Here is a 12,175-nt window from a genome sequence, read left to right as displayed (position 1 = left end):
GAGTTGTGGCAATTACTAGTGATTTCCCATCCCAAAAGCCCACCTCCTAGGTAAGCTAACTAGCACATAGGAGATTTGCTCACGTCATTAGACATTCCAGCAGCTGGAGCTCCACAACAAAAATACATTTCATAACTTCCCGAAACATACCCACAAACAAACAATTTTTTATATGTTCTTAATTTTGTTTTTAATATATTTTAATTCAGCCTATAAGTAATTGAAAAATGTATAACAGAAAAAAAAATACATTTTCATTTTAAATAGTAATTTCATTATATACGTGTTAAACTCTCAAAAGCAGCTTAAAAATAGCACACCTGCATTATATGCTAATTAATAAGAAATGCTTTTTGAAATTTATAAAGAATTATTACCAACGAATTTGACTTTCCAAACACGATGAGGTAGCAGAAGGCTGTCAGGACTAAAGGAAGTCATTTTTGCGCACATCTGGCCGAAGACAGATTTGGTACCATCTGGTCCAGCCAAACCTCCTTTACTCCTTGAACGTTTGACCTAGGAAAATTAAATAAAAACAAGAAAAAAAATAAATGTTAACTACAGAAAAACCAGGAAATTAAATGTGTAATAAAGCATGTACACTAAGTGGCCAAAAAATTAGAGACATCCCACATTTGAAAGTAAACCAGTCCAACAGTGACGACGGATGACAGTTGTCATAGAAGTTAATGGTGCTAGCATCACTGAAATGACAACTCAACAGTATCTTGGGTGTTTAGAGAGGGGCAGTTGAGGGGAAAAAAAGGGATAGACTATTCTGGTTGAACGCTGGTTAACGAGAGTGGTAAAAGGCAAGTAGTACACATAGTCCTCAGCAACAGAAGAGAACATGACAAATTAAAGCTGAATACAATGTCAGTGCACCGCAAAGCATATCCTAACAAGACTGACTTTGCGAAGAAAGGGCTTTAGCAGCAGGAGACCATCATGAATGCCTTTGGTATCACAGAAAAATAGGAAAAGATTCCCGTCTTTGGCCTTTACCACCTGTTTGGTCTCGAATTGGTTTGAGGAACATCAATTTGAATTTTACCTGCTTCCATTGCCAACACAGTCCCCTGAACTAAATACTTTTTGCTACATGCTAGGCTAGCTTCCTTGCATGCGTTTAGTACAGCTTTTATGAGAACAGCTGATGGCAAATAACTCCAGTTGGCACGCAGATTGTATGCAGCTTGGAACTATGCCATACTGTTCAGCAGTAAGGGCTCGTTTCCACTATTGCGGTGCAGAATCGCCTGGATTCCACCGCTGATGAAATCGCATGCAGATGCAATTCCCCGTGCGGTTTTTGCCGCAAATTCGCATGCAATTTCGCATAGCTGAGGGTATATGCGATTTTAACCATGTCACTGCCTGTGTGAATTTACATTGGTACCTATGCGAATTCGCTGCAAAAACGCATGGGGAAAACACATGCGATTTCCCTATTAAATACATTGCATGCGATTCGCATGCATTCCACTCACAGGCGAATTCTGCGGCTCTTTTGTGCGTTTTTTCACCGCTGAAAAAAACGCACCTCAACAACGCTGCAGTGGAAACAGGCCCATCCACTTGCATTACATGTGCGAATCCGCATGAGATTCGCGATAGTGGAAACGAGCCCTTAGTGCCTCTGAATGGTCTAGTTTTAAGTTTCATAAAATTTGCATGTAATTATTAGCATCTCACTGACCCTCTTTAATGAGAACCAGTCAGATATTAATTTACTTGATCTGTTGGACGATAGTTGGGCGTGTGTAGGTTTGGCAAACAACTAGACGAGCGACTGATAACATGCAGTTTGCCCGATCCATTCGGCGGATCAACTCACACGACTGTTGGGCTGATCTTGTGCAGCTGCCCACGTGTGTACGAGTCGTTTGAATAACTTTTACTTGTTTTGAATGCTGCCGTATCATCCACTCCATCGTTGCGCTTGCATACGCAGTATGTTAAGGAGTTGGTCGTTTAGTTGGTTTGGCTGTATGGAAATACGGTCAACGGGTTGTTGTGTAGTTGGTCAGGTTGTCGAGTTTGTCGTGCGATTTGTTGGACGTGTGTAAGAGCCTTTACTGGAATTAAACGGTTTTGTTTTCTTAATCCTCTTAAAGAACCACTATCTCAAAAATGCTAAAATGTAAAATACATGTTAACACATACACATGAGAAGTACGTTTCTCCCAAAGTAAAATGAGCCATAAATTACGGTTTTCCTATGTTCCTGTCACTTACAGCAGGTACTAGAAATCTTACAGAAGTGACAGATTTTGGACTAGCCCATCTCCTCATAGGGGATTCTCAAGGTTTTCTTTATTTTCAAAAGCACTTAGTAAATGGCAGTTGCTCCGTCCAACTGCCAAAGAAAAGTATGCAGTGAGGCTGGTCAGCATCTTTGTATAAATCATTTGCAGAGAGTGTCTTTATAAACAATAAAGGCCATGCTGAGAATCCTGCATGGACTAGTCCAAAACCTGTCGGTAATGTCAGATATCTATTACCTACTGTAAGTGATGGCAGAATAGGAAAAAAGTAATTAATGGTTCATTTTACTCAGGAAGAAACATACTCCTCATTTGCATGTGTTTACATGTATTTTACATTTTAGCGATAGTGGTCCTTTAAGTGCTCTAGGATCCTAAATGATCCCTCACCCATGCTGTCTGACCGTTTACAAAGCCCACCTCATAAATGAAATGTCAGCCTCGGAAATCAGACCTCATTCACATTGGAAGCCCTGCGTGTGACTGGCACTTTAGCAGAAGTCACTACCTGGCACTTTTGGTGCAGACACCTTAACCAGGCACTAAGCAGCACAGCTATTGCATGCAACTGACAGGCAAGTTTTATTAGTTGTCAATTGGAGTTAGCTTCCACATGCTAGCATTTACACTGGCCTCACTGAAAACAGTGCAACGTATGTTAACATTGTTCTAAAGCTGAAAAAGTGCACTCGAGAAAGCACATCTTTCACTTTTTGAATCTGCACATCGTGCATCAGACTTGCAAAGGTGAGGAGCAGTGTCACCTAGCATGAATATATATAAGCTGCTCTCCATTGTGTCGCCAGACTCCTCTCTCTCTGATTGCTACTTTCTATGTATTGCCTATCTATGATACGGTCAGCACTTATCAGATACACATGTAGAAAGAAGTGGAATTGTTTAGACAAAACACGCAGAGGCAAATCTAAGAACGCATTAATTCTCTGAACTGAAAGCTAAAGGAAAAAAATCAATTTAGCATACAAAGGAGGCATTAGTTATGCTATGAATAGCTGACACTAAAGTTCATGTTTTTTTTGCGGCCATATGAAATATATGGAGATACAATTTCATATGTCAAAAAACCTGAACTTACAGAATGTTACATATTTTATTGATGGTTTTTGTCCATAAAAATGAAAAACTTACTTGTATGCGGTTCAGTTCAACCACTGGCCCATGCTGGCGGTCTCGTACCATTGTGGCTTGAACAACTTTGCGAAATGCAGCCTCCTACAGATTAAGATAGCAAAGTCAAGCTTACAATCAAAGAAATAGATCTGACAAATCCTCTGTAAACCTGATGGTCACATTATTATCATGTTCTCTGTAAAGCCTAGATTAATAAGGTCCGCACTATGTGAAAAAATAAATTTCACATCTGCAATCTAATTTCCACATATCTACTGTGGCCCATGATTGGTTAGTTACATGTCATGTACATCTGGAAACCTATTACAACATTAAACACATTCACAATATACATCACTGGCTCATTCTCCTCAGTATTTTAGAGAAAGCATACTGCTCCTTCTAAAGGGCTGACAATCTACTGCTTCTACTGTATCCTATGACAACACGGGGAAAGCCAAATTCACCAAACAGAAGGTTTTGAGGTTTGCTTTTTTGGGGATTATTTTAAGCTTGAAGAAAACCAAAGGCAGATCCTAACATAAAACAGATACTTACCTAGAATGAGGAAACCCTCTGGCTCCTTCCAAGGCTTTTCATATCCTCTTTAAGACCATTGCCGCTGCCCAGGACCCACTGAAATTTTGCAGCTGTGCTCCCCTTTACCACTGAGCCACTTGTGGATGAGTAGCTCCGTCATACTGCGTAGCAACAGCTGTACTCATGTAGGTGCAGCGCAGCACAATCATACATGGAAGGGAGGGGAATAAATATTCACCAAGCACTTGTTGGATATGTTCCAGGGGTCCCCGAGTGACAATGGTGGGGGCGAGGAGGACACAAGAAGCCTCTGGAGGATCCTGAGGCTTCCCTCTTCCTAGGGAAGTATATACCTTTTATTGTTAGGATCCATCTCAGATACACTTTAAAGTCAAACTTCATGCACAAATGGTTTCATAAAAGTGTGTGGCAGTCAGAAACAGAGCTCCTTTTATCTGTGGATCTACTAATGTCAAGTAACTGGTCAGGAGCCCAGACCCGGATTTCTTCCTGACCTCCATAGCTGCAGCCTGCAATCAACTCAGAAATGTCCCACCTCCATTACAGTCACACAAAAAAGATGATGCTGAAGTGGGCAGTAGCTCCGCCCACAGAGCATATGAAATATATCTAGAGTTGAGCTTTGAGATGGTCTGAAGGTTTCTCTTTTTAAATGGTTGCAATAGAAAACTTTAGTTTGAATATATTAGAATACTGCTTACATGGTTTAAATTGCATAACGTTTCAAGTGAAGTGGGAAAAAAATGACTAACGATTTATGATTTAAACTAAACCATGACTAAATAAGCTACTCCATGAGGATTTGTTTTAGAACATTAGAAAGATTTCTCTGTCAGTAATGTGTAAATGCATGCTATTTTAAGTGATCTATTCAGCTCTGCCTAATTAAAGAAGCTTAGGGTACATACACACATCAGACTAAAATGAAAGATCACAGACCAATCTTACCACCCTTCATGTAGTATGAAAGCCATACTCTACACAGTCTTTTCTATGGAGCTGAACTCAACATCAGAAAAAAAATCTTTGCAAGTTGCTGCACACACAGATGCTGTACAGACACAAAAGATCAGTATCTGCAAAAGATCTGTTCCTGCCAAAAATCCATTCCTGCAAATTGCAATGATAGTCTATGAGATCTGCAGATCATCATACACACATGATTTAACTGACATTCATCTGCAGATCAAGCAATCTGAAAATCCACCCTGGTGGATCTGATCTGCAGATGAATGTCAGTTAAATCATGTGTGTATGATGATCTGCAGATCTCATAGACTATCATTGCAATTTGCAGGAATGGATTTTTTGGCAGGAACAGATCTTTTGCAGATACTGATCTTTTGTGTCTGTACAGCATCTTTGTGTGCAGCATCTTGCAAAGATTTTTTTCTGATGTTGAGTTCAGCTCCATAGAAAAGACTGTGTAGAGTATGGCTCTCATACTACATGAAGGGTGGTAAGATTGGTCTGTGATCTTTCATTTTAGTCTGATGTGTGTATGTACCCTTAGTCTCTGATTTATGAACTTACCTCAATGGCAGAAGGGCTGCAAGCTAGAAATACAATATTTGTCACCAAGTGACTGAACAAATCTCTTTTGGAATAATATTCCCCTAGCTAATTGTGCAACCCTAAGCTGCAGATAAGTAGTTGTATGAGTGGTGATAGCAATAACAAGATTATTTAAAGATGGAAGAATACAAAAGGCACGGCCTGACATGTACCTTTCCTTGGGAAATAAGAATTCCACGCAGAGTGTCAAACCCAACAGAAGGACCATGGCCAGTCTCATCAAGACGCCCCTCCAGATCAAACATAGGTATACATGGGCAAAACAGCTCAGAGATGTGATGGAGTAACAACAATCTGTTCCTCAATCCAATGATGGCTATTTCTTGAAGATGATTATATTCCATTGGAACCTGTAAATGGAATGTTAAAGAACATAAGTTGCTATAAAGAAAGTGTCTTCATGCACATACAAAAGAAGTCTTATTTATACTAAGAGGAAGTCCAATCAGAAGTGAAGAATCACTTTTGAAAGCAATAATAGTGTCTGTTTCTTGAACTTGTGTGCAACCAATTTCTGATTCTTTGGATGTAATCTATAGTTCATTGAAGCCTTACACTAAGAGTGAGGCTCTGTTTTTCATTAAATCTGTAATTACTTCTCTAGAGCCTCTCATCCGCACTACCCTTAAGTCTGAACTTCCTATGCTGCCTTAAGAAACTAAGCTACTGTTAGAGAATGTATGAAGCTGATAAAAAAAGATTTCATGCTAAGCAACCTTTGGCATCCAGTGCACATACTAGTATAAGAAAGACTTGTAAGCAAGTGATAAGTCTTAGAGGATGGATGAACCTTTATTACATTACCCTTTCAGTGGTTTAATTCAAAAACCCTGCCTTATGTAATAAACTATAGAAATGATCCATGAGATTTTACTTTTCCTAATGGAATAATCCATAACTGCAGCAACTGCATCTGGTTTGCTGCAGTTAAGCATTTTGCATTTAATTTGCATTCAAGTTAAAAAAAAAAAAAAAAAGTGTATCTCATTGATGATCTCCTATGAAAAAATGGTGGTAGTAGATGTTGCTTCCAGAACCAGAACTTTCTAGCCAGCACACACTCCGTTTAGAAATGTCACAGTTGTTCCTTTGGACCACATAACAGTGACACTGACCATTCACGTGCTGCTTTAATAAACAAGTGTAGTGAGAGGTATGTGGAGCCTGCAATATTTATTTCCTTTTAAGTAATACCATTTGCCTGGCTATCCTGCTGATCCTCTGCCTCTAATACTTTAGCCACAGACCCTGAACACGCATATGCAGATCAGGTGTTTCTGACATTATTGTCAGATGTGACAAGATTAACTGCATGCTTGTTTCTGGTGTAATGGTATAGGTAGGTACGTCTAGGGCTAGAAGGAGCGAGCAGTGAGGCTTGTGTAATGGTGCTGCTTTTTAAGAATCCACCTCAGTGGCCGTGAAATCTAGGATAAAGACAAGAAATAGAGCACACGAAGAGAACCAGTGGTAGAAAAGGCAGGGATACCTGGATTAGTCTCACCTTAGAAAGTTGCTGACAAGCCTGTACAGGTTTGTCCAGCGGCTGCGCATGTCTCCCTCTGGCAGTGTCCAGATTTTCCTCCGTAGGAAGACAGGGCTGGAATCCATGGTTGTATCTTTGCAGGTCTCTGCCTGGACTGTGTGCAAGTTCCACACTATGCGGCAGCAACACAGGCTATATCAGGTTGCACTTGTGCAAAGTGTTATGCAGTAATGAGGATGTCCCAAACTCCCTGTTGCTCTGTGTGACTCTATAAACAGCTAGCAGGCAATTGGAAGTAGTGATTAACACTTGTCAATGTAGTAGTGCATGTAAGAAAGGCTATGGCGGCTGCCGTGTAGTATAAGGAGGTTTATTTGCTACGCGCGTTTCAGGAAGCAAATCCTCCTTTCATCGGGCAAAAGGTTTGATTCAGACACTATTGCAGCCAAATAGATCAGCAGGTTTGCCTCCATTTACCTCTCACTTCAGTTATCCTTTAAGTATGGCCTCCCAATGGCTCTAAAAGAAAGCCATTAATATAATTGCCCAAGCAATTGACTGTCAAATTATTACGATCGATTGGAAACAATCGTAAGGGCCAATCAACCGAGAGGAAAAATATAAGCAATTAGATCAGAATGAAAAAAAAATTTCTGAAATTTAGATTGAGGGAACGATCCGATAAAACGATCATTGTTGTCAATCAGGACTGATCCGATCGATCCGTCAGGAGACAGTACCGCTAATAGGCAACTCTAGGGCTTTTCTGCGAAGTCGATTTTTTTTCAATCTTCACTACTGCATAGCGCTTGTATTTTTCAAATGCAGTATTCCAGCAACTTAGTAATGCTTGGCCTATAGTTTAAAGAGCACTAGCTAAATCTCAAAATTAACCTAATCATCACGGGGGGCTGGAGAGTAGGAAAAGGTGGGGTGCAACTCCAAGTCAGACAAGTTTGGTCTTCTGTGTTTTGCAGGCCTAGACTGTGGGGCTTCTCTGGGCACAAAGGTAAGGATCTGTTGTACAGCAAATACATACTAATACACATTTTGAGATCATAAAACAAGAATGCAGCACGTAAAGAATTAAATTACCTGTGTAGGGAGTTTGCCAGCATTAGCAGGTTTACTGGTGGACCAAGCCAGTGTGTGAGCCGATCCACAGGCTACTCTGTTGATTTTTTTGCCCTGAAGAGCAGCCACAAGACGAGGTCGCTGGATTGCATTTGTGGTCCCATCACCGAGCTGTCCTTCATCATTATCTCCCCACGTGTACACTTCACCTACATAACACAGACATTTACTTCAACACGCCTTATTTACTTTGCAATACGTACTGCATTTTACAGCTAAACTGCAGTACACATGAATTGCTATTTGCTGCAAAAGACAGCCAATAATGACATACGAACTGCTATGTCTGACAAAACAGTTTATAATTCTGTCCAGCTATTATATGATTTGTGAAGCTAAGTTATACACCAAAGGCAACATAACCAAGTCTGTCCCACAACCTTCACAACTCCAATTGTCCACCACAGCCTTGGCAAAGCTACTCCCCAGCTTACTTACTGGTAGTGTGGTATAGCAGCAAAGTTGTCATTCTTCTCTCCCCTCCCAAAGAAACGTTTACACTGTTGGACAAGAGCACTGTACAATGAAGTACAGTCTGGCTGGCTCACAGTACAGTCATCCTCTAAGCAGTGTTTCTCAGCATTTTATTGGTATGTACCCCTTTTAAAACCCTGCACTTACCAAGTATCCCCTAGCATAGTAAACATTATCTCAAGTACCCCTTGACAAATATATATTTAATCGTAGTATATGATAATTGGTTCTAAACAATTTCCAAGCATTTACTATTGCTTTTAATTAGCTAAAACACAAATTTGGTATTGTTTAAATGAAATGTATCAATCGTCTAAAACTCTTAATTTGTTCCTCTTGGTTATGTATATCAAGCCCGAGTACACCCTGGAACCCTCAAAAGTACCCCCTTGGGTACGCATACCACATGTTGAGAACCTATATAAGTATACATGTCAAACTCTGACCTGTGGGCCAAATCTGGCCTACAGAGCCATAAAATGTAGCCCGCATGTGGTTTCCCCACTTTGCATTATGTCTGGTCCACTGTAGACCAACAGTGAGGGGTGAAGACCTAGGTCACCGGAAAGCTATATGAAGAAGGGAGGGGGAAAGCACCTTATCTTACCAAGAAAGGTTAGATATTTTATTTATTTATTGTATTTACTAGCTGGACGCCCGGCGTTGCTCGGGTATGTATTTGGCTAGTGTTGGCTCTGCCCACTTTTCCTAACCCTAACACACAATTACTTAGTGACCAAGTATGTGAGCTTTGCGGTCTTTGGCATCAATAGTTTGCAATGAAATAAAATTAATCTGATTGGATGTGGCTCCACCCCTTTTCTGAATTTGAACCCCAATCACCCAATGGCCAACTGTACCAGGTACAGGTGATTAACAGTGCAAGAATGGCAGCAATTAAATATTCCCCTTAAAAATCAATAGGTGGATTTTGATTGGCTTTTATAGGCTCCACCCACTTTTCTGTATATTAATCCCAGTCACCCAGTGACCAACTGTGCAAAGTTTGAAAACCCTACCATTAACAGTGTAAGAATGGCTGCAGTTTACATTTGCGCAATAAAATTTGTATTTTTCTCCACCCACTTATTTCCTAACATTGTTCAGGTATGTATTTGGCTGGTGTTGGCTCTGCCTACTATTTCTAACCCTAACACACAATTACTCAATAACCAAGTGTGTTAGCTTTGCGGTCTTTGGCATCAATAATTTGCATTGAGATTAAATACATCTGATTGGCTGTTTGTGGCTGCACCCCTTTTTCTGAATTTGAACCCCAGTCACCCAATGACCAACTGTACCAGGTTTAAGGCTTGTGCCATAACAGTGCAAGAATGGTAGCAATTACATATTCCCCTTGAAAATCAATAGGTGAATTTTGATTGGCTTTTGTAGGCTGCACCCACTTCTCTAAATATTAATCCCAGTCACCCAGTGACCAATTGTGCAAAGTTTGAGAACCCTACCATTAAAAGTGTAAGAATTGCTGCAGTTTACATTTTCTCAGTGAAATTTGCATTTGTCTCCGCCTACTGATGACCCGGCATTGCCCGATTATGTATTTTGCCGGTGCGCCCACTTTTCCTAACCCTAACACACAATTAATCAATTACTCAATGACCAAGTTTGTGAGCTTTGCAGTCTTTGGCATAAATAACCTGCATTAAAATGAAACAAATCATATTGGCTGTGTGTGGCTCCACCCTGTTTTATGAATGTAAACCCCAGTCACACAATGATCAACTGTACCAGGTTTGAGGCTTGTGCCATTAACAATGCAAGAATGGCAGCAATGAAATATTCCCCTGAAAAATCAATAGGTAATTTTGATTGCCTTTTGTAGGCTCCATCCACTTTTCTGAATATTAACCCCAGTTACCCAGTAACCAACTGTGCAAAGTTTGAAAATCCTACCATTAACAGTGTAAGAATGGCTGCAGTTTACATTTTTCCCAGTAAAATTTGTATTTGTCTCCGCCCACTTATGACCCGGCGTTGCCCGCTTATGTATTTGGCTGGTGTTGGCTGTGACCACTTTTCTAACCCTAACGCACAATTAATCAATTACTCAATTACCAAGTTTGTGAGCTATGCGGTGTTTGGCATCAATAATTTGCTTTGGAATGAGACAAATCTAATTGGCTGTTTGTGGCTCCACCCCCTGTTTTATGAATGTAAACCCCAGTCACGCAATGATCAACTGTACCAGGTTTGAGGCTTGTGCCATCAACAGTGCAATAATGGCAGCAATGCAAATATTCCCCTTGAAAATCAATAGGTTAATTTTGATTGGCTTTTATAGACTCCTCCCACTTTTCTGAATATTAATCCCAGTCACCCAATAACCAACTGTGCAAAGTTTGAGAACCCTACCATTAACAGTGTAAGAATGGCTGCAGTTTACATTTTCCAGTGAAATTTGTATTTGTCTCCGCCCCCTTTTTGGTTATGGGAATAAAAAGTATCCTATACTTTATTCCAGGTAATGTACTATGTGTGTGCCAAATTTCATTCAAATCCATTCAGCCATTTTTGCGTGATCGAGTAACAAACATCCAAACATCCGAACTTTCCCATTTATTATATTAGTAGGATAAAGTGCCAACATATTACGCAGCACTGGAAATTAGTGAAAGAGGAACTTCATCCTAAACAAACATACTGTCATTAAGTTACATTAGTTATGTTCATTAAAATAGATAGGTAATATAATCTCTTACACACCCTGTTTTAAAAGAACAGGCAAATGTTTGATTTCATGAGGGCAGCCATCTTTTTGGTTAAAAGGAGGTGACAGGGAGCATGAGACACAGTTCCAACTGTCCTGTGTGCTGATCACCCCTCCCAGTTGCTAGGCAACGTGAACAACAACATAGGAAGTCCCATCATGCTTTTCACAGCATCAGGCAAAAAAGCCCAGGCAGTTTTCTTTGATTGGTGGAGCTTAGCTAAAAATGTAGCTAAAAATGATGCTTTGGTAAGAAAAACAAAGTTCTGGTGCTGTGAAACGGTTAAACACCAAGCCTTTTCAGTTCTGCTGAGTAGATTTTTATTCCGGAGGTTCACTTTAAAGAGAAACTCCGACCAAGAATTGAACTTTATCCCAATCAGTAGCTGATACCCACTTTTACATGAGAAAAATAATGATTTTCACAAACAGACCATCAGGGGGCGCTGTATGACTGATTTTGTGCTGAAACCCCTCCCACAAGAGGCTCTGGTACCGTACGGTACTCTGGGCAAACTGTCACAATGTAACAATGTTCAGACAGGAAATAGCTGTCTGTTAAAGCCAGACCAGCTAGAAACAGCTCCATAATCTGCCCACAGTAACAATGTCACCATGTAATACAAGTCAGAATGTGAATCTGGGAGAGGAAAGATTTTACAATGAGCAAACACTGACTAAATCATGTATACATAATTATTGTAAAAATGAAGCACTTTTTTTATTACATTATTTTCACTGGAGTTCCTCTTTAAGGTTACAGACAATATTTAGGGGTTACATACAGCAATACGACAATACAGGAATGCAAGAAAA

At 40.1% G+C, this 12,175-nt stretch overlaps 1 protein-coding gene across 9 annotated transcripts in view; it reads right to left on the bottom strand.

The window, feature by feature from the left end:
• Nucleotides 1–12,175, bottom strand: part of HERC2 (HECT and RLD domain containing E3 ubiquitin protein ligase 2) — a 250,080-nt gene that overhangs the window by 27,659 nt on the left and 210,246 nt on the right. For all 9 annotated transcript variants that reach the window (XM_068268132.1, XM_068268135.1, XM_068268138.1 and 6 more), the window contains 4 exons: nt 8,119–8,306; nt 5,690–5,887; nt 3,420–3,503; nt 378–519 (listed from right to left, as the gene is read on the bottom strand). In XM_068268132.1, the coding sequence (XP_068124233.1) occupies nt 378–519; nt 3,420–3,503; nt 5,690–5,887; nt 8,119–8,306 (612 nt within the window). The remainder of the gene's footprint in view (nt 1–377; nt 520–3,419; nt 3,504–5,689; nt 5,888–8,118; nt 8,307–12,175) is intronic.

The sequence above is a fragment of the Hyperolius riggenbachi genome, chromosome 2 (assembly GCF_040937935.1).
Source record: "Hyperolius riggenbachi isolate aHypRig1 chromosome 2, aHypRig1.pri, whole genome shotgun sequence".
NCBI classification, from domain to species: domain Eukaryota; kingdom Metazoa; phylum Chordata; class Amphibia; order Anura; family Hyperoliidae; genus Hyperolius; species Hyperolius riggenbachi.
The sequence above is the reverse complement of the archived record's forward strand: the minus strand, read 5'-3'. Positions and strand labels throughout refer to the sequence as shown.